Raw genomic sequence first — 27,059 nt, 5'->3', positions numbered from 1 at the left:
CCATTAATTATTCTATATAATGTACTGGGAAGCAGGAAAAAAAAAATTCAGAATGGGGTGGATTTGAAGAAAAAAAATGCATTTCTGTGACTTTCTTACGGGCTTTGGTTTTACGGCGTTCACTCTGCAGCCAAAATGACATATCCCCTATATTCTGTGTTTCGGTACGGTTCCAGGGATACCAAATTTATATGGTTTTATTTACATTTTGACCCCTTAAAAAAATACCAAAACTGTGTTAAAAAATTCTCTTCTAAAAGTCGCCATATTCCGATGGCCGTAACTTTATACGTAAGTGTACGGGGATGCATAGGGAGTCTTTTTTTGTGGGGCCGGGTGTACTTTTTAGTTCTACCATTTTCGGGAAATGTTATTGCCTTGATCACTTTTTATTCAAATTTTTATCAGAATCAAAACAGTGAAAAAAAACGGCGGTTTGGCACTTTCGACTATTTTTCCCGCTACGGCGTTTACCGAACAGGAAAAATATTTTTATAGATTTGTAGAGCGGGCGATTTCGGACGCGGGGATACCTAACATGTATATGTTTCAGTTTTTAACTACTTTTATATGTGTTCTAGGGAAAGGGGGGTGATTTGAACTTTTAGTTCTCTATCTATCTATCTATCTATCTATCTATCTATTTTTTTGCATTTATTAGACCCCCTAGGGGTGTTGAACCCCAGGGGGTCTGATCACTAATGCATTGCAAAACAGCATCCTTTCTTTTGCAGGCTGCATAGACCAGCCTGCAATAGAGAGGATTTGCAGACAAGCCTGGGAGCCTGTACAAGGCTCCCGGCTGTAATGGCAACAGGACGTCAGCCCTGGAGCATGCTCCAGGAGCCGGCGATCCCAGCCAAAATGGCGCCACCAGGAAGATGGCGCCTCCGGCGCCTTTGACCGCGGTCCAGGGACCGATCGGAGGCATTAGAGCCGGTTGTCTACTGCTTAAAGCAGTAGACACCTGGCAGCTATGGCGGCCGCCCGGCTCCCGGCCGGTCGCCAGAGTTACAGACCCGACATGCGCCGTACTATTACGGCGCATGTCGGGAAGGGATTAAAGAATTAGAATGACTATATATTTTGGATTATGGTTTGGACACAAAACAAACACAAGAAGTCATTACCTTTTCTTTCTGGTCTCGGGAGAAGGCAACATGCAGCTGAGTAAGAACACCATCTTTATGAAATTTACCAAGCTCCTCCTTGTAAAGATAATCTTCATGTTCATGGCGGCAACCATAATACAAAACAGTTTCTCCAACCTCCTTACCTACACAACAAAACAAAAAGTGAAATACAATAATATGAAACTGACGGTTACACTAAACAGAACTCCCGACTCAGTTCTAAAGTTTCCCCAAGCTTGTAAGCTGTAAACCTCCGGCCCAAAATCTCAGGGCAGTTTAGTTTAGATACCTCTCCCTGGAACATCCCACTCTAATCCCTGTATTTAGAAACAGTGAGGCAAGTACTTTCCGGGGGACGTTCTAGGGGGTGGGGACACTGAACTATACAGGGACACTGGTGGGCTTATTTAAAGAGGACCTTTCATGGTTTGGGGCATAGGAAGTTCTATGTACTGCTGGAAAGCAGACAGTGCACTGAATTCAGCACACTGTCGGCTTTCCAGCAGTATATAGAACTGCCTATGCCCCAAACCATAAAAGGTCCTCTTTAACAATAAATTTGTACAGAATTTGAAAGGAATACTGCCCAACAACTTTAATTTTTTTTTTTTTTTTTTTTGTGTGGCCCATATATCTGGCTAAGTTTGAGACCCCTGCCTTAAAGTCATGACATAATTCATACGCTCTTTGCAGTGAAAATGTTAATGAATATTGCGACAATCATCCTCCATGCCTAATCTTCATAGCATGCCTGAGTATCTCATGGTAGGATTGTAAAGGGAGGTTTGGCTGCTGCTTTTATAGTCTAACAAGCAAAAGAAAGTTGATGGCTGTGCACTGCATTATACAGATAAAACAATGCTATGTTCTACACCCGTACACTGAATTCGATACATCTGCTCACCTTGCTGTTGCAGCCATTCTCGCTCTTGGATGAATCCCACAAATGGAGCGATACCTGTGCCCGGCCCAATCATGATAACAGGTGTACTGGGTTTGAATGGCAGACGGAATTGAGATTTACGGACATACATGGGCACAGATGATTTGTGTCCATTGTCTGTCGGCTGTTTGTTTAAAAGCCAGTTTGTGGCAACACCTTTGTTCTGTCGTCCAGTCTTGGTCTCATATTCTACCACAACAGCACAGATGTGTACGGAATTGGAATGAACCTATATCAAGATGTACAATGAGAGAAAATTGCGTATTACAAGTAAACATGCAGGGGCAAATTTATGAATCCTGGTATTATTAACAACAGTCTTCATAGATCCAGAGTTAGTAGTTTATTTTATGATGAGTTATTTGAAGATTTTTTTGATGATGATTGATGTTGATGATTATGACAATAGATGATTGGTTAAAATCTATGTTAACTAAGACCTTGCATAAATCCCCTCTAGGCACTGGCCTGGCAGAGTCAAGGCACACCCTCTGCCAACTCAGTGTTTATCAAGACTGACATTAATAATGCCAATAAATCTTCCTCATTTGCAAATAGAAGTACCATGATGGCTCTAAACCCTGCCAATAACTGAATGTGCTAAATTAATACAAGAAAATAAGCTAGCGCAAAATACTGGGGAGTGCTGTGATCATAACGGTGTTTTGTACTGTGTCTTACTCCTATAAGTATCTAAAGATATCGTAGCGCCATGATGATCTGTAATAAAACACTCTAGAGAAATCGTATCTAGGCAACTTACTTTTGAAGAGGAGGCAATTGAGTAGTAACGGGCCTGCAGACGTGGTAATAATTCACAAAGATGATCAAGTGGTGGACGCAGTGAAGGCACGTCTTCTAGAATCGCCAGAATATTTCTCCTTGCTTCCACAACCCAACTCAAATACAAAGCCTGGAAAAGATTATGTAATGTATATGAACAAAAGTGCAAAGCTGGTTAACTCAAAACTCCAAACAAACACTATACTGCAATTAGGACTATTTTATTATTTTAATAAAGGCTATTTTCTGGGTCTGTATATCTTATGCACAACAAGGCATTTCCATGGCAATGCAATACAAACATATTGTGTAGTATTATGTCTATCCTCCATCTTACCTTGCCATCAGGTGCAGAGGAGGCCATTTTACGCAGATTCTCTTGCTCTTTTGGGTCAGTGGCATACTGAGCAAGTTCATAAAGTACATTGGTACGAGGTGGGTTGGTAATATCCAAGTAATAGGTGAGAGCTGTGCGATATGTGGTAGGACAAGGGAATGGATGCTTCTTGTTTGATTCCTCTGTAAGGGTAAAAATAAATAAATTATACCAAAATTTCAGAGCACGAACTGAAAATGAAGCACATTATTATAACATGCCATATTCAGGAGAGCCACGGTTATTGCCAGAGGAAGCTAGAGCATGTACCTCAAATCCATAAAGGGACAATGCACACAAAATACACATACTGAAGTGTCAGAGTACAACCTATACTTCACTAAGCACTTTTGTACTACTCAATATGAATGTAAGGTTGTAAAAAAAAGCTGCTTCTCAAAGCTTCGCACGTCCTTCATTTCACACACACATTTAAATCACCACTTACACAAATGAAAAGTAAGCAATTCATGGCTTTGTGCACTGCACTCTTTTTTTCTGTAGGGCAAAGTTAAAAATACCTGGAAATGGCAAAGTCTATGCAACCTATTCTTGCCTCCTTTTCACAGAAAAGCACAGAGTCCAGAACAGCGCACTAAATAACATTCTCTGTCAGTGTGTAGCTATATATATGAAGCATGGTCATATGAAGTCAAGGACAAAGTTTATCTTAGAAAAACTTACCATCAAGGTTGTTCAAAGAGATCACCACATCAAGGTCTACTCCTAGAAGTTCTCCTATCTTGTTAACTATTGAGGATTCATTAGCTGGATAAACTGCCACATGATCTCCCGATTCGTACCTTTAAAAAAAAAAAAAAATTAGGTAAGAGTTATTTAGAATTGTCCACCTGCAGTTCCTCTTGTCAATGCATTTCAGACTTGTGAATACACATCATATCAAAACAAGTTCAGCGGCAGGCCAGCTTGAGAGCTGCCAAAATGCCGGAGCAGGCAAACCATTGACGGCAGCAATTTGCTGAATATAGGCGGGTCATCGACGCCAACACCACGCAGACTAAGTCGCGGGCAGAGGCTAGTGTTTTATAAGACAAAATTCAGAACCTTGTACAGGTGATTCTATAGTTTTTTCAAATATACCTTTGTTATTCAGCTTTGGAGCTGCATTTTCATGTTAATAGCAGCTTCATTGATATGCAAATGAAGGGAAAGGTGCCCTGGAATTTGGTCTCACCTATAGATTCCGGGAAAGCACTTTTCCACTCAATTGCAGGAGTTTAAAAATGTGATTTAGATGAACAAGAGGTTCTAAAGCTAAATAACAGAGGTATATTTGGAAATAGTAGAATCTCCTGTACGAGGTACTGGGATTAGGTTTATAACCAAATTACTGTTGAGGCTCCATTTAACTTCACAAATTATCTGAAAAGTTAGGGGTTTTAGATAAATCCCCCAACTGCTCCCCCCCACTACATTAGCACTGCCAGACTCAGAGGGGAGTACTGAACGGGGGCCCCCCCTTCAGGACATTTTTATGTCCCAATAAGCAACAAGGTGTGGTTTAATGTATTCATGACAAACAAACAATCCCCAATTTAAACTGCAATTCCAACATCTTTATTTTATGAAAAGCAATAAGTTATATAGGGAATATTGTATAAACATGCATTCTAGATAGTAGAAGCACAAAATAAAATTACCTGATCTTTGATCCAGTAATATCAAGTTCCAGATGCATCAAATGCCTCTCTCCACCTTGGTTAAGTTTCCGATTCACAGTTACATTGGCCAGGAATGGATTTTTAGCATCAAAAGGTCTGTAAGAAAGATTGTTCCCTTATAAGAAAAACTGTTCAAAAAGCCAACCATTCCTCTTTTGTAAAGATAGGGATCACAAGACGTTTTTGCATTTAGATACTATGGACAAATTCTATACAACCCCAAAAATGGGAAATACTTCTTAATCTAAACTTTGTAACATGACCAGAAAGGACACGTAGGTATACATGGCCCTTTCCCCATCATCCAAGAACCCCCGTAAATAACTTCAAGTGCAGGTGTGATAACCTTGATGGAAAGCAATATACAGATGGCAGATAGTGAGCGAAAAGCAACTTACGGCTTTTGTGTCTCATAGCTCTTAAGACGGCCCATCTCCCCAGTGTAGACCTTGTTCATGTTCTCATCTGTGTGCGCCACAAGTTCATACTGACGAATACTAGTGAGGGGGGGGGGGAAAAAAAAAAAAAAAAAAAAGTTTATTCATTTGCTGTTATTTACCCAGAAGGGCAAATACAGTATAAACAGCTAAGAAAAGTTACAGGAAACTAGACAGAAAAAAAAAAGAAAAGAAAATAATTGTGTTGTAACTTACCTGGATTCTTCTCCTGTTGCTTCTACACCAAAATGTTCACAAACAGCAGGCCAAAACTGCTCCCGCCATGTGATAAAATCTTCCTCCAGACTGAGAGATGAAACAAGAGACAATAGGTAACACTCTTGACAATCTATTTTAACATCTGTACAGAGAAAACCCAACTTAAGCTAGGTTCACACTAGTGTTCGGCTTTCCAATGTTTAGGTCCACATGGGGACATGAAAATGAGACCGTCTGCTAAAAAAAAAAAAAAAAGCAGTTCCCAACAGACCCCATAAAATATAATGGGGTCCACCAGTTTTGTTCGGAAACCAGGCCTTGTTTAGCAGAACTTTTTTCTCAGCCAATTTTAGATGTAATCCGTAGTGAAGTCTCATATAAAGACTCCAACGCCGATGTGAACCTAGCCTTAGGTTTGGCAAACATGGAACACATTCTGCTAAAATTTTCAACATGGGAATTCAGCAGTGCATTTTCCGTGAATGCTGTAAAAAAAAAAAAAAAAAAAACCTACATAAAGTACCTACATGTCGTAGGTTTAAAACTCAGTACAGGTCACTGGCAGCTCAGGATTTTTGTTGTATCACGTGCTTGTTTAAATCTCACCCACAAAGCTATTGTAGACCTCAACGGCTAACCCGCTACAAATATCTACCTACCTGTTCCTGTCCCTTTAAAACAGTTTCAGAATGGATTAAAAACAGAAGCAGTTCTAACCCCACTGATCCCCTGTCACTCATGTTCAGGTGATGCCTGTGTCCATTTACCAGCCTCTACATTCTATTCCCTCTGGAAATAGGAGATGACTGCTGAGACCATCACAGACCACAGTGGTGACCATGCGTGACTGGCTGAGCAGGCATTACCTGTGTGTTCAGATAGAACCAGATAGTATAGCCCAAAATAGACCAGACCAGGAACTGCTTGGGAACAGTGAGGAGAGCACTGCTTCTATTCAATTTATTTATTCAGTCCCCCCATCCCACCCCTACAACCAGACAACTCAATGCAGTAGTGTCCATTCATAGAAATACTCAGCGTTCCTCCAAATCAACGTGCAGACGCTTTCACAGCTATACTTCATACATTTGTGGCATATCCCAAGGATATATAGAATTAATGTTCCTTAGATGCATGTCTCACCTGTGGACTCATCTATATGGAGAATATGGATCCCTGAACTTCGTTATGCAGAAGTAGTCAGAGTGGATTATGTGCAGCTCTATCCGTTCACTTCTATGGGAATAGCCTCCCTGTTAGAGTATTCTCTGATGTTCCAGAGGGCCTCACATGTATGGCGTACTCTTCTTTCACTGCAGCTGTGACAAGCAGGTTGAGGACCACTGTTCTCTAAAGAGATGTGGGTCCCAGTGTTGGGGCACGTTCAAAGGAGATTTATGAAATGGTCTATGGGCTTTGTAGCCCATAGCAACTAATCTTTTATTTATAGAGCACTATAATAGCCTCTTCAATTTAACAATGGGAGGGGTCCCTGCTCACAAATCTCTCTGGTATCTTCCTTTTAACATACACGTTTTAAAAGCACAATAAAATTACTTCCTGTGAATCCAGGTAATCTACCAATATGTAAAGGGAACATATGAAAATTCGCTATGTGGGATACTCACTTGCCATCATCATCTCCCATTCCTAGTTCAAAGATTCTTTCCGCACCCAGCTCTTCCAGTCTTTTGTCCACGTATTTTCCCATAGCATTAAAGTGCTCGTATGTCTTGTTTCCAAGACCAAATACCTAAGAAAAAGAGAAAACATTTTTTTAGGTTTTAAAGTTTAGAGTTAAAATGCATTTTGCAATGGACCAAAATTTGTAGCACCTATTCTGAGCTTTACACAATTTCGTTTCATGTAAATACTTCAGTGTCTCTACCCAAGTGCACTCTATACTGACAGCAGTGTGGGTCCCAATATGTGCTTATTAGCATTTTTTTTTATTTTATGTTAACAATAGCACTCACTGCAAATTTTACTCCAGAAAGATCGACATCTGCTTCCTGCAACCAATCATAGAAGTCCTGAGCATTGTCAGTAGGGTCACCTTCACCATATGTAGCCATGCAGAACACCGCAAGAGAGTTTTCAATCTCTGTAAGTCTAGCAAGATCCACCTGCAGAGAAAAAAAACATTTCATGTAATGTAAAAGCAATATACACATACTAAATAGACCCCCCCCCCCAAAAAAAAAAAAAAAAAATAAAAATAAATAAACACTTAGCTGTTGGGGATCTAAGAGAAAAATATGACAAACATTTGTCAGAGAGTTTAGGGGAGGAGGGCCATGACGTTTAGCTTTGTGAATATAAAGGACAAAATTACACAATTCCTGGAATAATATGAAGGTCACAATATTACAAATTGCCAGAATTTAACTCCCTGGCAACCATAACGTATGCGATTCCCTCAGCACACTAATGAACCATCTTGACTCAGCCCTGGTTAAAATCCAGTCACGAGTGAAGAATAGTTGTGTCTAGCTTCCATTGTCTGGTCTGCTTCTTTAACATGAGAATAGGTCGCTATTCTTCTATATAAAGGCTGTTTTTAATAATTCTTATGCATGTGCAGTCCTTTGGAGGAACTCTGCAACTGATTCAACATGTAGTCAATGGGAAACAGAACCCAGTGAGACTAGCACAAAGAATCAGAACAGTCAGTGGAGTAACTACCACGGAGGCAGCAGAGGCAGCTGCCACAGGGCCCGGGACATTAGGGGCCCGGTGACAGCTGCTACCGCTGCCATCATTATTCTCGGGGGGTCTTTTCGGACCCCCAAGTATAATGATCGGGGCCCCCTGCTGGTGGAATACTTTCCACCAACAGGGGGCCCCGAAGCTGCAGCAACGGCTGAGACACAGGAGCTGCAGGTCTGGCTCCTCTCAGCGCTTCAGGACGCTCCACCTCTCTCTTTCTCTGTCTGTCCCCTGCCCACCAATGAGAGGGCTGAGGAGAGCCCAGGAGGCGGGGCTTATCCCTGCCGAGCTCCTGCCGTCCTGCAAGAGAAGAAGAAGCAGCTGCTCCAGGAAAATGAAACTAAAGATACACAGGTACATACTGGGGTTACTTCTTAATATCAGGCATTTGGGGTGATTACTTTTGTTTTAGTAACTCCATGTGCCTAATATTAATAGCAGTTAACCCTATCATGTCCCTCACATTAACCCGTGTGCTTCACCATAAGGGCTCGTTCACATCAGCGTTGTGAACTCCGTTATGCAGGTTTCCGTTTCCTGCCTAAAACAGAGGCAGGAGACTGCAACCTGCAGGAGTCTCTCTCACCCATTCATTTGAATGGGTGAGAGATGTCCGGCGGTGAGCTTTTTATGCTCTCCGCCACGAAACCGGGTTTTATAATCCGGACACAGAGTTGGACATGCAGTACTCTGTGTCCGGATTAAAAAAAAAAAAATCCGGTTTCGCGGCGGAGAGCATAAAACGCTCACCGCCGCTCATGGCCAGACCCGGTCTGTGCTTTCCGTCTTCTGGCATGCAGAAGACTGAAAGCACAGAACGGAAAGAAGAACGCAGGTGTGAACCTAGCGTAAGAGTTACTGATATGTGAGACATATGGGGGTAATAATAATGAAGATACTTTATTATTACCTCCATGTCTCACATATCAGTAACTCTTTTGTGAGGTACACAAGGGTTAATGTGAGGGACATGATGGGGTTAACTGCTATTAATATGAGGCACATGGAGTTACTAAATTGTAATGCACATGACCAGATTTTTTATCCACAATTGTCCTGGTATAGCGGTCAGCGGGTGACGTGACAGTATTTAGTCCTGTAGGGGCCACTATGGGACATAATACTGTGTGTAGGGGCCACTATGGGACATAATACTGTGTGCAGTGGCCACTATTGGGTAGAATACTGTGTGCAGGGGACACTATTGGTCATAATAGAGCACGCAGGAATGCGTAGGAGGGACTCGGTCGAGATCTTCGGTGTCGGGGGGGCCCCCCATGTCAAAAGTTCGCCACGGGGCCCCGCCATTCCTAGTTACGCCACTGAGAACAGTAGAATAATCCTGTACTAAAACACAATTACTATATGCCACATTAATGTTATTCTGTAATACCATATACAAAAAAGCATTGAAAATACCAGAAATACAGCATTTGTAATACATTGTAACAACTACTCTATTGTCCATTCTTCTGGTTCATCAGTTTGAAAGATGAATCAGTTCTATGACTTGCATGAACAGAGCACAAGGGACCCCCAGTAACTACATTTGGGTCCCTCCCAGGTGCCTATTCTTTTTTAAACTGAAATCACCACAAAAAAAAAAAAAAAAAGTTGGGTTTTCTGCACTTTTTAGTCTTGAGATTTATGAACGATCAGAGACAGACCACCACAAGAGATGCAGTGCAGATGTGAGCCATGAACTACATAAAGTTAAGGAAAAATATAAAGAAATCATAATAATCTAGGCTACAACTATTTACAATTAGACCCCTGGCCTACAGTTACATCAGCACCAATAGATGCCCTAAATCCTGCGAATGCTACACTCACCATTTCAAATTCTTCAGGGTCTGCTGCCATACCACGCATACCATAGCGATGAGCATCCTTAGCAAGTCGATTAGCAAATTCTTCTCCGGTTCCTGTCTGAGATCCATAAAATACCACTATATTTTTGCGCTAAAAAGAAATACAAAGGTTTAGACAGTCATCAATTTTAAAAAAATATATATATATATATATATATATATATATATATATATATATATATATATATATATATATATATATATATATATAATATGACATACAAACTAATTGAAAAAAAAAAAAAAGTCACATCTATAGGTAAAAACCATGTGTGGCGCTTTCCATTAGATACAAAGATATGAAGTCTTAAAAGGACACATTCTTTAGTCCATCTCTAACATTCTGCTGAATATTATATATTGGTGCCTTGAAGAGGCTCTGACTGGGAAGGTACAGTCTATAGAGAGTTCACAAAATATTGGCACGTAATCCAACATAACCATGCTCTTACATCTAGTGCTCCTTTATGGTTATTTACATGTTATCCACCCCCACCACCTTATTCAGAAGGGAAGCAGACTCCATGTATACGCATCCATTCAAAATATTCCAGTTTCTTAATTTTTTATTTTTAAATAAGAAGGCCAGGAAAATATCATCCCCTATGCTGCTAAAGGTTATGGAGGACCAGATTAGCTGTGCTACCACGCATTAGGTTTCTTCACATAATGGATGAGGTTAACTTAAATAATTGACATTCAAGCATAAAAACCAGGCAAATCAGCTTACCGTCTTCTTCATCTTGTCTATAAAGCTGCTTTCTCTGGAAGTGCTTGTTCTGCAAGTAAAATAGTGATGCTTACTACAGGATTTCATCCATATAAGAGAAGTATAGAAAGAGTAATATTCCATCCAGGTACAGAAAATGTTGTGCATGAAGTCAATGTGAAAGTGTGGGGGGTGTCCACGGGCGAGAGGAGTTTCAGCTGTGTGTTCTTACCTGTAACTTGAGTCTGTAGCCTAAGCCATGTGCTTTTCACAGTGTGCGTGCCATATTTTTAATTGCTAGCACACGGACCCATTATTTTCTCATTCACCCATACACACGTCCATGTATTATCACAGTTCTATGTACAGGACCACAAGCATGAGATTCCCGTCCTGTCAGTTTTGCAGCCCAGGCCCATTAATGAAATGCACGGGTCCATTGAGATTGTGGACGGCGGGCCATGTGCCATCCGTGCCCAGATCTGGGCAACACCTAGAAGTTTGTATACAACTCATTTTTACTGTGGAGTGCAGCTGTAGCTAAAGCAAAAAAGAAAAGCTATCAAACCAATGAAAGTCTGTTCCCACAATTTAAAAAAAATAAAAAATAAAAAAAAAATAAGTGTGTGTGTGTGTGGGGGGGGCTATTATTGGCTGTAATTTCTCATGTGGTATTTGGAGTCACACATTTTAAAGCATCTTCTAGAAAATTTTAACTTCTTAATATACTTGGGGCATCAATTTATTAAATTTTCAATACCTCTGAAGCAATCCATGAGCATAAATAAGAAAATAAAGCCATAAATATGACAAGTATGAACAAAGCCTATGGGACAGTGTTAGATAACATCAAAACACGAGGAATGTTGAATGGAAGAGCTCCTGTGTTACAAACTATTACTATGCAAAGATAAAGCCTCCGAAATAGTTTGAAAAGCACATTCCTAAAAGTGGCTGACACGCCGCGCTGATCACTTAGAAAAGCAAGAATCTGCTTCGAGAGGGGAAAAAAATATAAAAAAAAAAAATTGCAAAACATTATATAAATAGGAGAGTGTAGCAACTGAGCATGTCCGAGCTCAACTCCCAAAGAGACGAAACATGAGCCATAAGTTCTCACGAGCAGCAAGTTCAAATGGAAACAAAAACCAAGAAAACCTGTCTCAATCCAAGTTTCTCAGCTGTATCACTGCACTCACGGGTATAGTTTATACAGACATGCTGCCGAGCCACACTCACCCTACTACAATGACATCCTCTTGTGGGACAGAGCTGAAGCATCCCATCCTTAAAGAGTCCTTCTTGGGTTCCTGCTCTTGTCAGGCTAGATTAAAAGTACACTCCCAGATGCCGGTACACGGCAATGCAGATGTTGCTTCATTCTTAAATACTGAGCTTTGTCCAGAAAAGTTAGAACCGCTAAAGACTACGGGCAAGCAAATGTTGTAACAGCCATTTACTTGATTTTCGAGCGCACCCCTCCAGAGAAAAGACTTCTTGAAAGCCACTCTGGCGGCACAAGTAACAGAGGAGAAGAAAAAAAAAAAAAGAAAAAAAAAAAAAAAAAAAGGCAAAAGAATCCTTCACATCTGGCAAGAATGAAAAAAGAATGGGAAGGGAGAATGAAAGATCCCAAGAACCACTGCTTCACAGCTCCCTCTCCACCCCTCCTCCTTTCTTCCTCTTCTTGCTCTTTATCTGTGTGGAACAAGTAAACCCACACTCCCCTTCCTTCCGCCACCATCTGGTTTCCCAGGAAACTGTTTTGTATCACAGACAGGATCCTCTTTTCGCCTCATACACTTACACACATACTATTTTCCTACTTTACACCTTAACATTAGGGCTGCCTGGATCAACTAGAGGATGAACTATAGTAATGACTGCCATAGATGTAACAGAAATGCCAGTGGAAAACCACTAAACTAAATCCAAAGTCACATTTCACTGACTCGCAGCAGTCCAATATGAATTACTTATTAAATAGAAATAAAAGCTCATTTTAGGTAAGATTTAAAAAAAACAAAACAAAAAAAAAAAAACTTGGGATTATATGGCTAACAATGCAGACTCTGAATTTGACAAAAACCCTTCCAATTCTCCTGATGAATCCAATGACAGCCAGTAGACTTTTTTTTTTGTTTGTTTGTTTAACGCAGCATTGAAGAGGGAAAAAAAAAAAAAAAAAAAGGCACTGCTAGTGGATTTCTTCTAAAACCATGCTGTTAAAAGTAAAGACTGCTATAAATAAGAACCTTCTGTTCATTAAAAAAAAAAATTTGCGCTATTTTGTCAAATGCCGTACAGAATCATAGGAAGAGGTAAAGAGAGCACTATCATCATGTATACATCAGAAAAACTGTGTGTCCAGAGTATTCTATAATAATAATAATAATGATTAATAATAATAAATAATAGGGTAAGAGTCTGATGATGGATCCCCCTCAACTGCAGATCATATTTGGCTCAATAAGGAACCTGCACAGCATTCTCTGCAGAATTACTCAATGTTATTAGTTGTGCAGGATTACTCAAACAGGCCAAACCTATAGAAGAAGAAAAGAAGCATTGCTTACCTATTAGATCACCTGTCGTGCCACAGCTCCCCACTGGTATACTTCTGCAGAACTGTAGACATATTGACTACAGCCAAAGGCCTCCGCAGTCAGACACTAGTCATGCAGCACAGTAAGCAAAGACCAGAACAGAGCAACAGCCCTGGAGTGACGGGGGATTCAACAGCTAAGGAAGGCTGCTGGTATTTTAGGGCATTTTTGGTCCCAGACAACTTCTTTAATAACTGCAATGTTATCTTATCCCTATAGGTTATTTGCCCTTGGTGCTCACAAATTCAATGCGGCATATTTATAAATAAATTGTATGATTTTCTGTGTAGATTTACAGCACTTATGAACAGTGTGTCCCAGAAAGAACAGAAAAACTGACTGGTTTGACACTTCTAAAACATGGGCGCTAGAATGGGCACAGTTTAGAAATGTAACTTTACAACACTATTCTGAAACAGAAAAGTAAGAATATGGCGCCGATTTTCTTATGCAAAGTAGACCAGGTTTAAAACGGTGTAAACTTAGTTAAAGAACATGAGACATTGAAACAAGAGAAAAATAAGCCATAATTTTGGAGTGTTGTATAGTGAGCCAGAGTTTTAAAAGTCTATATGACAGACTTATAAATATGTCTCAAACTACAAACAGGATTCATAGTTTTAGCTTGTGCAAAGTTGGACAGCATTGATAAATATGCCCCTATGTATACATTACATGATGCTGCTATATTCTGATGAGGTCTGCAGGGAAATCTCTTGGTTGGTTGTAGAATGCCTACTGTTAAAAGGGAGGCTACCACCACCAAAAAAATACATCTAAACCAGTTACAGGCTATGCTATTAATAATACATTTGTTAAGATACAATCTTGCAGCTGAGAAATTTGTTTTTATTCTATGTGTAATCATTCCCCACCTGGAATTTTACATTAATTTTGCTGTTCTATAACTAAAAAGGTCTTTGTATCATATCAGGAAGTAACTGAAACACTGTATATTGTCTAATATGTTACCAAATTAAATGTTACATTTTCTGTAGCCGTTTGATAATTCCTTCCAGTACAAACTATGATCAACAGTTACTTCATGGTAGTCAATAGCCGAGTGGTACGACAAGGAAGCCTGCAGCAAATATCCGACTCCTTCCAGCTCCCAAATTTTTAAAGGGATCCCATCATACAAACGTTTTTTTTTTTTCCTCATTAACACTTTGGAATAGCCTTAAGAAAGGCTATTCTTCTCCTACCTTTCATCGTCTTTGTCTGTATGCAAATTAGCTCTCGCATCACTGGGGGTGTCCCCAATGCTGCGAGAGAACTCTCTCCAGCGCCGCCTCCATCTTCATCAGCAACATCCTCTTCTTGCGGCACAGGTTTCAGACTTCTAGGCCTGTGGGCAGAGCAGACTGCGCATGCCCACAGGCCACAAGAAAATGGCGGCTTACAACACTGTGTAAGCGGCCATTTTCTTGTGGGCTGTGGGCATGCGCAGTCTGCACTGCCTGAAGCCTAGAAGTCTGAAACCTGCAGAAGAAGAGGACGTTGCTGACGAAGATAGAGGCGGTGCTGGAGAGAGTTCTCTCGCAGCATTGGGGACGCCCCCAGTGCTGTTTGAGCACTAGGGCCCGCCCCCAGTGCTGCGAGAGAACTCATTTGCATACTGACAAAAAAAAAAAGTTTGTATGATACGATCCCTTTAAGTCTCTAAGCAAAAGCGTGAAAATAAGGATTAAAAACAGGTTTAATAAAATCTGTATTTTTTTTTTAGACAAAATTTGCCTGTTACAGTACTAATCTGAATATGATCAGTTTCAGTCACCACTATAAAACGTTATTTTGGGGAGTTCAAAGAAACTGTAATAATCTGGATTATAAAATGATTTCATGAGGTAAAAGACAGTGAAGACCACACTGAAAAACACTGAAATGCTTTATAACCCAGCTTTTAGCTTTCCCACATCCTGTAACATGAGCCGCCTTTTGTAAGCCATTTATCCCATTCTGCTCAGAAGTTCACATCTGAACCTTCCCCACTGGGCCTCCTCACCCAGAAGGAATCCCTTACACAAACATCTTAAGCAGTTGTGCTCAGCAGGAAAGCCAACAAGCCTGATCTGTGGACATGTCTCTGTAATACAAGTACCTTCACAGCTTGGAAACTTAATAAATGCAAGAACACACAATGAACGCTTGCAACGATAAACTATAGATCCATAAATGTAAGTCAGATTTGACATTTTACTTCATTTTCAGCCTGTATTGCAGACAGTGCTGAACTATGTTCGCCTGGCAGCACAAAGGGAAACTGTATGGGGATTGAACATGGCTACAATTGCATGAATTATGCTTTCATCAGGTGCCTTGAAAATAGGTTTAAAGGGTTTTCGATTTAATTTTTTTTTTTTTTTTATGTAGATTGTGAGCCCCATACAGGTTCACAATGTACATTTTTTTCCCTATCAGTATGTCTTTGAAGTATGGGAGGAAATCCACACAAACACGGGGAGAACATACAAACTCCTTGCAGAGGTTGTCCTTGGCAGGATTCAAACCCAGGACTCCAGAGCTGCAAGGCTGCAGTGCTACCCACTGAGCCACCATGATGCTCCAAAAAGTAAAAGTTCAACTTTGCAGACTTTCAAAGATTTCCTCTATCCATCTAAGTGCCAACAGTCTGCCGTCTTGTTTGGTTGCCAAAGGATACGATCATGAAGGCAGGAACTTTCCATTGTTGACAATTAAGGATACACACCAATGCAGGATGCTGAAAAAACTAAGCATTCAATTTGCTCTTCACACAGATTTTACAGCTGATTTAACCACAAAAATTACAGCATGAACCTCACGTGGGTTAGTTTGACAGCGGGTGTTTTGAGGATAACCAGCAAGCAAACCAGTGTCAGAAACTCAATGCTCTGCTTTTGTTTCCACAACGGGGTTCCCAGGGCTGGAAAATGGAGAGGAATTGGAGGAGGAAGACTGCCTTAAACTCCTCTTCACTTTCCAATATGTGAACTTACTCTCATGTTAGGTTTACACTAGCATTGGCGTTTTCGACTGTTGGGTCTGCAAGTGGAAATGCAGAAACCCGTGGTCCCCATAGACTGCCATCTTTTCAGACTGTCCAGGAGTTGGCAGATGCTTTAGTCAAGGTTTGGGAGGAGATCCCTCAGGAGACCATCCGCAACCTCATCAAGGGTATGCCCAAGCATTGTAGGGAGATCATACGGGCACGTGGAGGCCACACACACTACTGAGCTTTTTTGACATGTTTTAAGGACATCACACTTGGATCAGCCTGTAGTGTGTTTTTCCAGTGACAGAGCAGAATATATATGTATAAAATGATTGATCTAAAGATAAAACATTTTTGTGATAAACAGTTCAAAGTGAAGGTAATCCTCATATCCCATCAAAACTTTAAAAGGGGCTCCATCATTGGGAAAAGTCATTTTTAACTAATCACATCCTTGCATAGCCTTTAGAAATGCTATTTCACACCTACCTTTGGTATGTAGATTGCCTCAGTGGTTTATTTATTGTTCATATGCTAACTACACTGGGTGCATGATGCATCTTGCACCCTCTTTGCTATTGTTTCCTATGGGTGTATACAGCACAGACTTATGATGATGAGGACTCAGCTTCCTGTTTGCACACACACATAGGAGATAATAGCAGGGACGAGTGCTGCTGGGAACTTCCTGTGCTGGCTGGAGGCTAATTAGCATAGGAATAAAAACGGACTAGAAAAAAAAAAATCACTAAGGCAATTTACATACAAAAGGTAGGTGTGGAATAGCATTTCTAAAGGCTTTGCAAAGATGTGATTAGTTAAAAATGACTTTTCCCAATGATAGAGCCCCTTTAATTTCTCATAGTGCTCTTGAAACATGACAGCTCTCCTTGGTTGCTATGGCAATCTTTGAGGCCGTTGTCATAAATCTGTTCATTGTTCCAAGGAAAGGCCTCACAGAAATATACCCTAAAGTGGGTTTCAGATGGCAGTGTATGGTCAGTGAAATATGGTCCATATGCCAGCTGTAGTTCCCAGATGGCCGCATCAAATATTTTGTAAGGAACTGACATCTCACCATCAGTCATCTATGAGTCCCTACCACTGCTTTGGACTACTATACCATACGGTTATGTTTTATGAATAGGACTAGTCCCACAGAGGCATCAGATGACCATGATGCTTGGTGTCTGGGCCCCAGTGATAGTTCAGGAAATAGGATTAACATATGGTCCCGAGACCGAACACAGCTATCAGAAACAGGGCTCAGAAAATGTACCATTATGTGGAAATCTGTATTCAGTTTAGAATTATTTATATCACACAGAATCAGTGGCATTCCCTATACATTTTTCATCTGCAATGTAGGCTTTAAACACAAAAAAAACAAAAAAAAACAAAACATAAATTTGCGCAAAAACCTTTCAAGAGCCTCTCACAAAGCTAATAATTTCAGGTACAATTTCTACTAATGAGCAACTGAAGACGTCTTCTAAGAGGCTCATTAGAACTACCTAAAGGAGAAAGACATTGACACACAATAGCAGAAAGAGGTAATCAAAGATTTCCTCCTACAACCTAAAAGGGGGAATCTGTCATCAGGAAAAACCTTTTAGCTTGAAGCATCTGTTGAAAACCAAAGAAAATCCAGCCAGATAGTGCTGCTTCTCATGCTTAAAAGCATGCCCTGCAAGTCAGTTAAAGCAGGTTATTAGCATTTCAGGCTTTTATGGCGAAGATTGGAATACTTTGTATCTGTATATTACAGCCTGGAGTAGGAATCTATGGGAGTTCTGGAAAGGGCCCACCACATACGGTCTGGTAGTCCAAATCCAACAATAAAAGACTTTATAAAAGGGGAATATCCATTCAAAGAAGACCTTTCGACAACTCTACAAAAGCCAGTTCTTAACATTTTCAATGATGATCTCTCACGGTGTGCCTCCTCTTCGCTGTGTCATCAACAGCGGCAAAGCCCACAGTGCATGCTGGGAGTACTCTTTGCACCATGAGCTTCATTAGCATAACAGCAAAAGGCTATTTTATGCAGAAACGGCTGCTTGCGTAAGAAAAACAAAGGTACGACTAGAATAGCCTTTATAAAGGCTATTCCAAGGTGGGGTTAGTGATAAATGATTTTTGAATGATAGAATCCCTTTAATATGTGCTGCTTTACTGATTCCAGCACAGTTACAATTTTCTCTCTAGGCCTCCACCAATTCTGAGCAAAAGATGCAGGCAGTTTTGGTTACCAATGTGCTAGTTAGGCTCTGTAGTGTCAGAAGGGCAATAGCAGACAGGGAACGTGTTTCAGGGCTCCAATCTGAGGTAGCCAATGTCTGTGCTCAAAATCGCACCTCTTGTATGCTCCTCCCCGACACCGCCCTCCTGAGTCTAAATAGCATATCAGGCGCCAAAACTAACTGCTCAGGAACAGTGGGGGAAAGAGAAAAAATTCCAACTGTGCTGTAAAAAAAGAGCAGCTCCTATTAAATGATGTAAAGAACTGGACTTGTTGGACGCGGAAAAAGGTCCTCTTTAAAAGAGAACCTGTCAGGTCGATTGGGTATACTAAATCATCCACAGGTTCTTATAAACCTAGGGTTTAGAGTCACAAATCGCCCCATTTTGAAGCCATCTGTGTCTGCAGTTTAAAAAAAAAAAAACAACAAAAAGAACCCAAACATTTATACCTACCTAGAGAAGAGTCTTGATGCCTGTACCATAGGTATGGGTCATGTGCACCGAAATGGAGGTATACTCCTCTGGCTTGAGAGAAGAACTGCACCAGCACAGGGAGTACAGCAACAGGTTAATCATGAAGTTTTTTTTTTTTGTTTTTTTTTCCTCTCATTACAGGGTGAATTGGGACACTAAACCCCTGGTCCATAAGAGCCCTTGGGTGCTTTAGTGTCCCAAATTGCCTTGGCAGATTCCCTAAAAGAAATTTACACTGCTAATTGGCCAAGCAAAACGACAAGGTCAAATCTACAATATTAAAGTTTTCAGGGCGTCATGGGTGCAGTCATGTGATCCCGCCAGCCCACAGAGCAGACTAATGAACCAACAGGAGCATGCATTGCAGAGGTTTGTCCTGGTGACGAATTCTCAATTAAAAGATACATGGACAGCAGCAGCAGTCTGCAACAGTCACTATATTGTACAGTGCAGTCTGTACGCTATGCCAAGTCCTGTCCTCGGTTTCTCTTCAGCAATCTCATTGAAATGAACTTGGCAGTCATTGGGTGCCAGCAATTATATTCTCCTCCCCAACTGACCTAGCAGTTATAGCCTAGCTACTGGGATACCCCTTTAAGACAAAGTCCAGATGCTGCAGAACAGAGAAGTTTTCAGCTGCCGTGGAAATGTAGGTGTAAAAAAAAAAAAAAAAAAAAAAAAAAACTATTTTACAGTCCTCAGAAAAATTAATAAGGTTTCTTTAAAATGAATTATAATCTTAAGGCAAGGGCAGACCAAATTCTATATCTCTATATATATATATATATATATATATATATATATATATATATATATATATATATATATATATATATATATATATATATATATCTTGGCTTTCAACCCCTTCCCGCCACACCAAATTTTGTATTCAATTTTAATTTGACTCCCTGCCTTACAAATGCCATAACCATTTTATTTTTCAGTTGACAGAGCCTTATGAAGGCTTAATTTTGGCAGAACAAATTGTACTTTGTAGTGATACCATTTAATATTCAGTACAATGTACTGGGAAAAAAACTTCAGAAGGGGGAGAATTTGAGAAAAAGTGCATTTGTGCGACTTTCTTACTGCCTTTGTTTTCACAGCATTCACTATGCAGCCAAAATGGCATGTCGCCTGTATTCTATGGGTCAGTATAATTCCAAATGTATAAATTTTTTTTTTTTTTTTTTTTTTTTTTTTTTTTTTTTACATACACACATTATATATTTATAAATATTATACATACACAACCCCTAAAAAAAAAAAAAAAATTAAAAAAAAAAAAGTTTGTGGAGTCATCATATTCTGACAACTATTTTTTCCCCCATTTCTATGTACAGGGATGCATAGAGTGTCTTTTTGTGGGGCCAAAATGTACTTTTCATTTATACTAAGCTGGAGAATTGCTCTGATTGCTTCTTTCATCTAAATTTTTTAAGGGAGGCGAAACCACAGCAATTCGGCTCTTGATTTTTTTTTCCCCTGCCATGGAAAAAATATTTTTTTTATAATTTTGTAGATCAGGCATTTCTGGACACAAGGATGCCTATAATGTGTATGTTTCCCCATTTTTCACTTTTATATTTATGTTCTGTGTTCTAGGAAAGAAAGAAGATTATTCAATTTTTTTTTTTTTTTTTTTTTTTTTATTGTAATTATTAGATGCCCCAGGGTGTTTGATCACTAGTACAATGCTCTGGGAGTTTTCAATAGGCTCCTGGATATCATGGAAATGGTGTCCCGAGATCTCAGTACTGAAAAGCTGCCATATTTAAATATCCAACATCCGCCTGTTTAATCATAACATAAATAAAATAGAGGACAGCCTGTCTTAAGTGGTGAAAGGGATATATCTTGCAGTGATATATATTAATGGGAACATCAATAAATCAGAATCAACAAGGATTCCAGAACCAGGTCTCACATTCATTCATTTATTAGGACATAGGTTCACCCCTGATTAAGGACACACCAAAAAAAAAAAAAAAAAAAAAGGTAAAATGTCTTAAATATGTTTGGGGGATCAAACATCAATCTTGCTATGACTGCAATTCTCTTACAAGCAGATATCAAATGAACCTACCATTTCAATGGGTTAACTTATTTTTAACAAATCCATTATAATTGTTCTCCATTATTCACTGGAGACAAGATTTATATCCAGTGTTTGAGAGCTGCGCTTCACAATGCGTTGCCTTACATGTATAAATAATCACTTATATAAAATGAATTTACAAAATTTTATTGTCCAAAATGCAGAACAGTTTTAGTCAATGCTCATATGTGGAGTACTTGTTGAAATATTTGCTATGTATATTCTACACCAGCAATGTAGAACAATATACAGCAGAAATAAATCTGTACAAATTCATAGTAAACTCAGTGACAGACTGGTTTTTGGATCTGCTGCAGTTTTTACTCTATAACCGTGATGGCTAACCTATGGCATGGGTGCCAGAAGTGGCAATCAGAGCCCTCTCTGTGGGCACCCATCTGTGGAGCAGATTGTACTGTGAGGAGGCCACTATGGAGCAGAAAGCTCTATAAAGTCCCATTCACATGACAGTATTTTGCAGTTTGTATGTCTGCAGTTGTGGATCCGCACATTATTAAAGTTAAACTCCTGTGTTGGCACTTTGTGATAAATTAGTGGGTTTTGGGTTGCAATTTGAGCACTCGTGACTCTAAAAGGTTCGCCATCACTGCTCTATAATGTTAAAGATGAAATTTGCTGCAAAAGGTCAGATCACTTCTGTAGTGGAAGATTTTGTAGTAATAGGATATGACCCCAAAATACAAACTCTAGACCCCAAAAACATTATGTTAATACCACCTACTTAAACTATAAAGTGAATAATTTCTTACAGCCTGGTAAATCCATACTTTGTATTGTGTAACCAATGTTAGAAGAATAGAAACACTTACACAGTAGGCTGAACTTTAAATTCAATTGTCTCCTCTTTCTTCTTGCGGAAGAAGAACCAATAGGTCAGTAAACCAACGATGAGTGACAACAAGAACATGTCTGCCATACTGAACATGGTCTCCTCAGAAACACTGCTCCCCTCCTCTGACTGGCACACATCTTGGTTAACACAGGAATCGCCCATCTTTATATCAGATACTATAAGGAGCAAAAAGAAAGAAAATGTTAAAGTAATAGAATACAAAGCATCAAAGTCTGATCATTACCACTTTTTCCTTGGTAATGGGAACAAACCTTGTGAGGATATCGTAAAGAAGTGGTATACTTACAAGCATAAACCTTAAATATCTGTAAAAAGAGCTCCAACATGCCAGAAATAATCTGGACAATAGGGGGAGACACTCAAACCTTTTTATATTATTTATGCAGAGTAAAAGTTGGTTGGTTACATAACCACAATGAAGGAGTTACCTAGCCACTAGGAAAATATGTACCAAATGAACAGAGGCATCTCAAGTTTCATGTAAGTATCTTGCATAAGATTCAGTCAGGTACACCCAGATGCGGCTGCCAAATGGGATTCAATCTCAGATTTTTGTTCTGTAGCCTGCCTAGTAATTTTCAGCTTTAGACCTAACACAATCCTTACAACAATGCAAAACATATAGATATACTGTTACACCGTGTCTAAGCAATCCGGCTTTATAGTAAAGCTAGCCTCCATAGCACAGGTAAAGGTTAAACCGGGTCTCAACCTCCAGGTCCATGATGAAGACTCCAACAAAGCAATTTATGTTTAAGTCGCAGATTATCACTTTAAGGCCCATGTTCAGGTTAAGGGGACTTTACTTATAATATGTCAATTAGATGCGTCATAAAAGACACTACTTATACAGATGTGTACTTACATTTTGTATATTCAGTCCCTATATGACCAATTATAGTAATTAACTATTAAAAGGGTTATCCAACAAAAGCCACTTATCCAAGTAGGGATCTCATCTGATCACAAGAACAGGGGTGTTTTACTTCGCACTCTAAATGAAGTAGTGGTCTAAAAAGTGTGCCTCGCTCGGTTAGCTCTACTGAACCACCAGAAATGGCTAAAGTCCATCACTTGGCCATCTGGGTTGGTCCCATAGAGGTGAATGACATGGTGGTGTGTTTTTCTGATCACCTATTCATTCAGGCTGGTCCGAGCAGTCAGATCCCCACTTAGATGAGCCAGTACTATTCGAAACAGCAGTTTCGAATAGCATGCACCCGGTACGCAGGGGGTTAAGTGGTAGGACACCGGCCCCATCTGCATGCCAGCCGGCTCCATTCATTGCTATGGGTGTGTGCTATTCGAAACTGCCATTTCGAATAGTACTCGCTCATCTCTAATCCCCACCAATCTGCAACTTATTCATGTATGCCGTGGATAGGGCATAAATTACTTTAAAGGGGCTCCATCATTGTGAAAAGTCATTTTTAGATAGGCTATTTCACACGTACCTTTTGTATGTAAATTGCCTCAGCAGATTTTTAAAGTCCGTTTTTAATCCATATGTTAAGGATCGTAGACTGTGCACTGGAAGTGTCTGTGATCACAGCCTGCTCTATGTATGTATAGCAGCGATGACTCATCAGCACAGTGACAATACATACACATAGAGCAGACACTTCCGGTGCACAGTCTAAACTCATTAACATATGAATAAAAACGGACTTATTCAAAATCTGCTGAGGCAATTTAGGTAGGTGTGAAATAGCCCTTCTAAAGGCTATGCAAGGATGTGCTTATCTAAAAATGGCTTTTCCCAATGATAGAGCCCCTTTAAAAATACAATCTAGTGCAGTGAATCAGATTCTTCAAATAGTGTAATATATAGCAGGATCTGTTCACTCAACCAGCTCTTACAGCTTTTAAGAGAACCCCTGAACAGGTCCTTTGTGTAGTCATGTGATAATCAACAAGTGCAGATACAGTGACAAACATTTGTAATGCCCCTTTCTCACACAAGGGACTTAAAATACAGGGGGGAGTTGGGGAGTTAGTGGCTGCCATACAGGTGCCCATCCTCAACACCCACGAACTACAGCCGTTTTATGGGAAGCCAATTTACCCAGCAGTATATTTTTGGCATGTGGAAGGAAACCAAAGTACCCAGCAGTGTATAAGGAGAACGTATATGAGATGAGCAAGTACTATTCGAAACGTCCGTTTCGAATAGCACGCATCCACAGGAATGAATGGAAGCAGCTGGCATGCAGGGGGTTAAGCGGCCGGCTGCCGGCAAAGTCTGTGTGCCAGCCGCTTCCATTCATTCCTATGGGTGCGTGCTATTCGAAACTGGAGTTTCGAATAGTACTCGCTCATCTCCAATTCATGTAGATGGAAAGGCAAAAGGGAGTTAATGACTATGGAAACCAAACAAAAAGTTATAGGCACCAAGCCTCCTAAAAATAAGAGTCCAACATGTGCAGAGTTCATTTATATCACTAAGGTCTACACCACATGCATGTTCAGAAAGTCACCAGAACTGGAAGGTACATCAATCTGTTGAATATAAAAAAAAAAAAAAAAATAATAATGTCCATCATCCTATCAAATGTAGGGATTGCATACCATAAAACAAAAGTCCACCCCTAAACCCTATATATTTTTAGAAAGTAGACAACCCATTGAGACACATGTAATCTTCAGGTTATCAATAGCCATGTCCACCTTCACGTAAAAACACAATTTTTTACAAAAAAATAAAAATAAAAGCACTAAAACATATGTGCTGTGACTGACAGGCTCGTTCACATCTGCATTCAGGTTTCCTTTCAGGGGGTCCATATATATATATATATATATATATATATATATATATATATATATATGTTACCCAAGTAAACCCTCAGACCCCCATAGACTATAATAGGGTCTGTGTGGTTTCCGCATGAAACATACAGAGAGAAAAGTGCTGCTTACACTACATCTGCGTTGTAGTCTCTACCAAAGATTCTATCTAAAAATGGGAAAAGGTGAAATAGTAGCACGAAAAAAAGCTGTTTCTACAGGCAACCCCATAAAGACATCTATTAAAAACTTGCAGGACAAGGATGCAATATTACCAAGTCTGTGAAAGCTGACGGCCTCAGGATAGGCTTAGATGTCTTTTTTACAAGAAGATGGCATTGATGCTTATGGAAATGTACAGGATGCTTATTTCCTTCATCCATGTCTTTTCCCATCCCTTGGTTAATCTTAATGGACAAATGTCTTTATCCAATCATACTATGTAACGTGTAAAGAAGAATACACTGGCTGTTCAGTCACTGCCTGCAGTGCCAGATTGTGAAATTATCTATAAAAGTACAGAACACGCAAGTTCTACTTAAGTTCAAGGTAAACTATGCTTTAACCAATGGGCAAAGGTCTACAGAAAAACTTTCCAGGCGGCAGAGTACAAGCTCAAGTACAATCTCACTTATGTGCACTTTAACCTTCCATACTCTTTTAGTCAAGCTGACATAACCTCTCTACTGAAAACCTTCCCCTGGTCCAAGTTGTGTTGTTAGCCAGCCAGTCTAATCTCCCCTCTTGGATAGAACATTTGTTAGGAAATTAGATGAGAGTTAACCAATCTTCTGGAATCTTGTTTAGGCACACTACGATGCTACAAAACCTGCCCTTACAAGTGACCTATAGATGACAATATCTAATGGCAACTATTCTCTGCTCATTCTTTTGGATCCCACTGCAGACTAGTGTTGAGCAAGTATACCTCGCAGGCATAGGAATGCGTGTAATCGCCGAACACCAAGGGGTTAAACGCATCAAATAATCGAAACGTTTAACCCCTTGGTGTTTGGCCGATTACACGCATTACTATGCCGGCGAGGTATTCGATCGAATACTACTCGCTCATCACTACTACAGACTACTAATTCCTTACACTAAAGGCTTTAAGGATGCTTCTTTTCCCCTTCCTCTTCTGGTTTTTCAGGATTTAAGCAGAGGCACCCTTCTTTTTTTTCTCCCTTTCAACGGCCACAAATGGACAAACCATTAGCAGATTTGGCTTTCAATACCATCTCTATGTTGTTGAACTGTACAAAACTGAATCTTTAACAAAAAAAACAAAAAACAAAAAACTACACACAACTTAAGTTATCAGGGGGCATCCCCTGTGCTGTGAGAAAACTATCCAGAGCCACTGCCTTCTTGTTCACCACCTCTTCTTTCCTGTTCGGCCACAAGAAAATGGTTCACTGCACCAATACGTATGTCCGTCAGCCATTTTCTGGTGGACTTTCCTGTTTGGCCACAGGAAAATAGCGACGGACATGCGCAGTCAGCACTTTTTGAAGAAGACGTGACAAGGAAGAAGTGGTGGAGCCGGTGAACAAGAAGATGGCAGCACTGGATAGTTTTCTCGCAGCACTGGGGATACCTCCAGTGCTGTTTGAGTGCTGGGGCCCGCCTCCAGTGCTGTGAGAAAACTAAATTAGCATATGGACGAAAACCAGGCTATCGAAGGAATGTCGGCGCAGAGAAGACATCTAAAGGTAGGGGAAGAATAGCCTTTCTTAAGGCTATTCTGACATGGGTTTAGCTGAAAATGGGGATTCTAGTCATAGAATCCCATTAAATCTCATTTTTATGTCAAACATATTTAATAGACTATTAGGCAATGTGGTTTTTAATTTTCCATGTTCCTACCTATAATTTCAAAAAAAAAAAAAAAAAATCCTAAGAATCTTGCAATTCCCTCTTCCTGTGTCATGGAGATGGGTCATAGGCCATATACACAATAGTCTGAAGCAGACCCCATTGACTTCTATGGGAGCGTTTTCTAGGCATGCTCTGAAGAGGTCATTGCACAGAGGGGGATAAACTGAAAATTATCTATTAAGGCTGGTGGATTCTGCCTCTTATGTACATAACCACGACAGCTGTGATGATTAGTGTGCTGATAAGTGGGGCTATTATA

General features: G+C 40.0%; 1 protein-coding gene across 2 annotated transcripts in view; it reads right to left on the bottom strand.

The window, feature by feature from the left end:
• Window positions 1-27,059, bottom strand: part of POR (cytochrome p450 oxidoreductase) — a 43,875-nt gene that overhangs the window by 5,406 nt on the left and 11,410 nt on the right. For both annotated transcript variants that reach the window (XM_075264769.1, XM_075264768.1), the window contains exons 2-14: window positions 22,092-22,290; window positions 10,884-10,932; window positions 10,116-10,244; window positions 7,550-7,699; window positions 7,202-7,326; window positions 5,571-5,660; window positions 5,316-5,414; window positions 4,897-5,013; window positions 3,920-4,038; window positions 3,197-3,378; window positions 2,840-2,989; window positions 2,038-2,305; window positions 1,131-1,276 (exon numbers count right to left, since the gene is read on the bottom strand). In XM_075264769.1, the coding sequence (XP_075120870.1) occupies window positions 1,131-1,276; window positions 2,038-2,305; window positions 2,840-2,989; window positions 3,197-3,378; window positions 3,920-4,038; window positions 4,897-5,013; window positions 5,316-5,414; window positions 5,571-5,660; window positions 7,202-7,326; window positions 7,550-7,699; window positions 10,116-10,244; window positions 10,884-10,932; window positions 22,092-22,276 (1,809 nt within the window). In that variant the 5' untranslated portion in view covers window positions 22,277-22,290. The remainder of the gene's footprint in view (window positions 1-1,130; window positions 1,277-2,037; window positions 2,306-2,839; window positions 2,990-3,196; window positions 3,379-3,919; window positions 4,039-4,896; window positions 5,014-5,315; window positions 5,415-5,570; window positions 5,661-7,201; window positions 7,327-7,549; window positions 7,700-10,115; window positions 10,245-10,883; window positions 10,933-22,091; window positions 22,291-27,059) is intronic.

This window comes from Leptodactylus fuscus, chromosome 2 (assembly GCF_031893055.1).
Source record: "Leptodactylus fuscus isolate aLepFus1 chromosome 2, aLepFus1.hap2, whole genome shotgun sequence".
NCBI classification, from domain to species: Eukaryota; Metazoa; Chordata; class Amphibia; order Anura; family Leptodactylidae; genus Leptodactylus; species Leptodactylus fuscus.
This window is presented reverse-complemented; position numbering and strand designations above follow the sequence as displayed.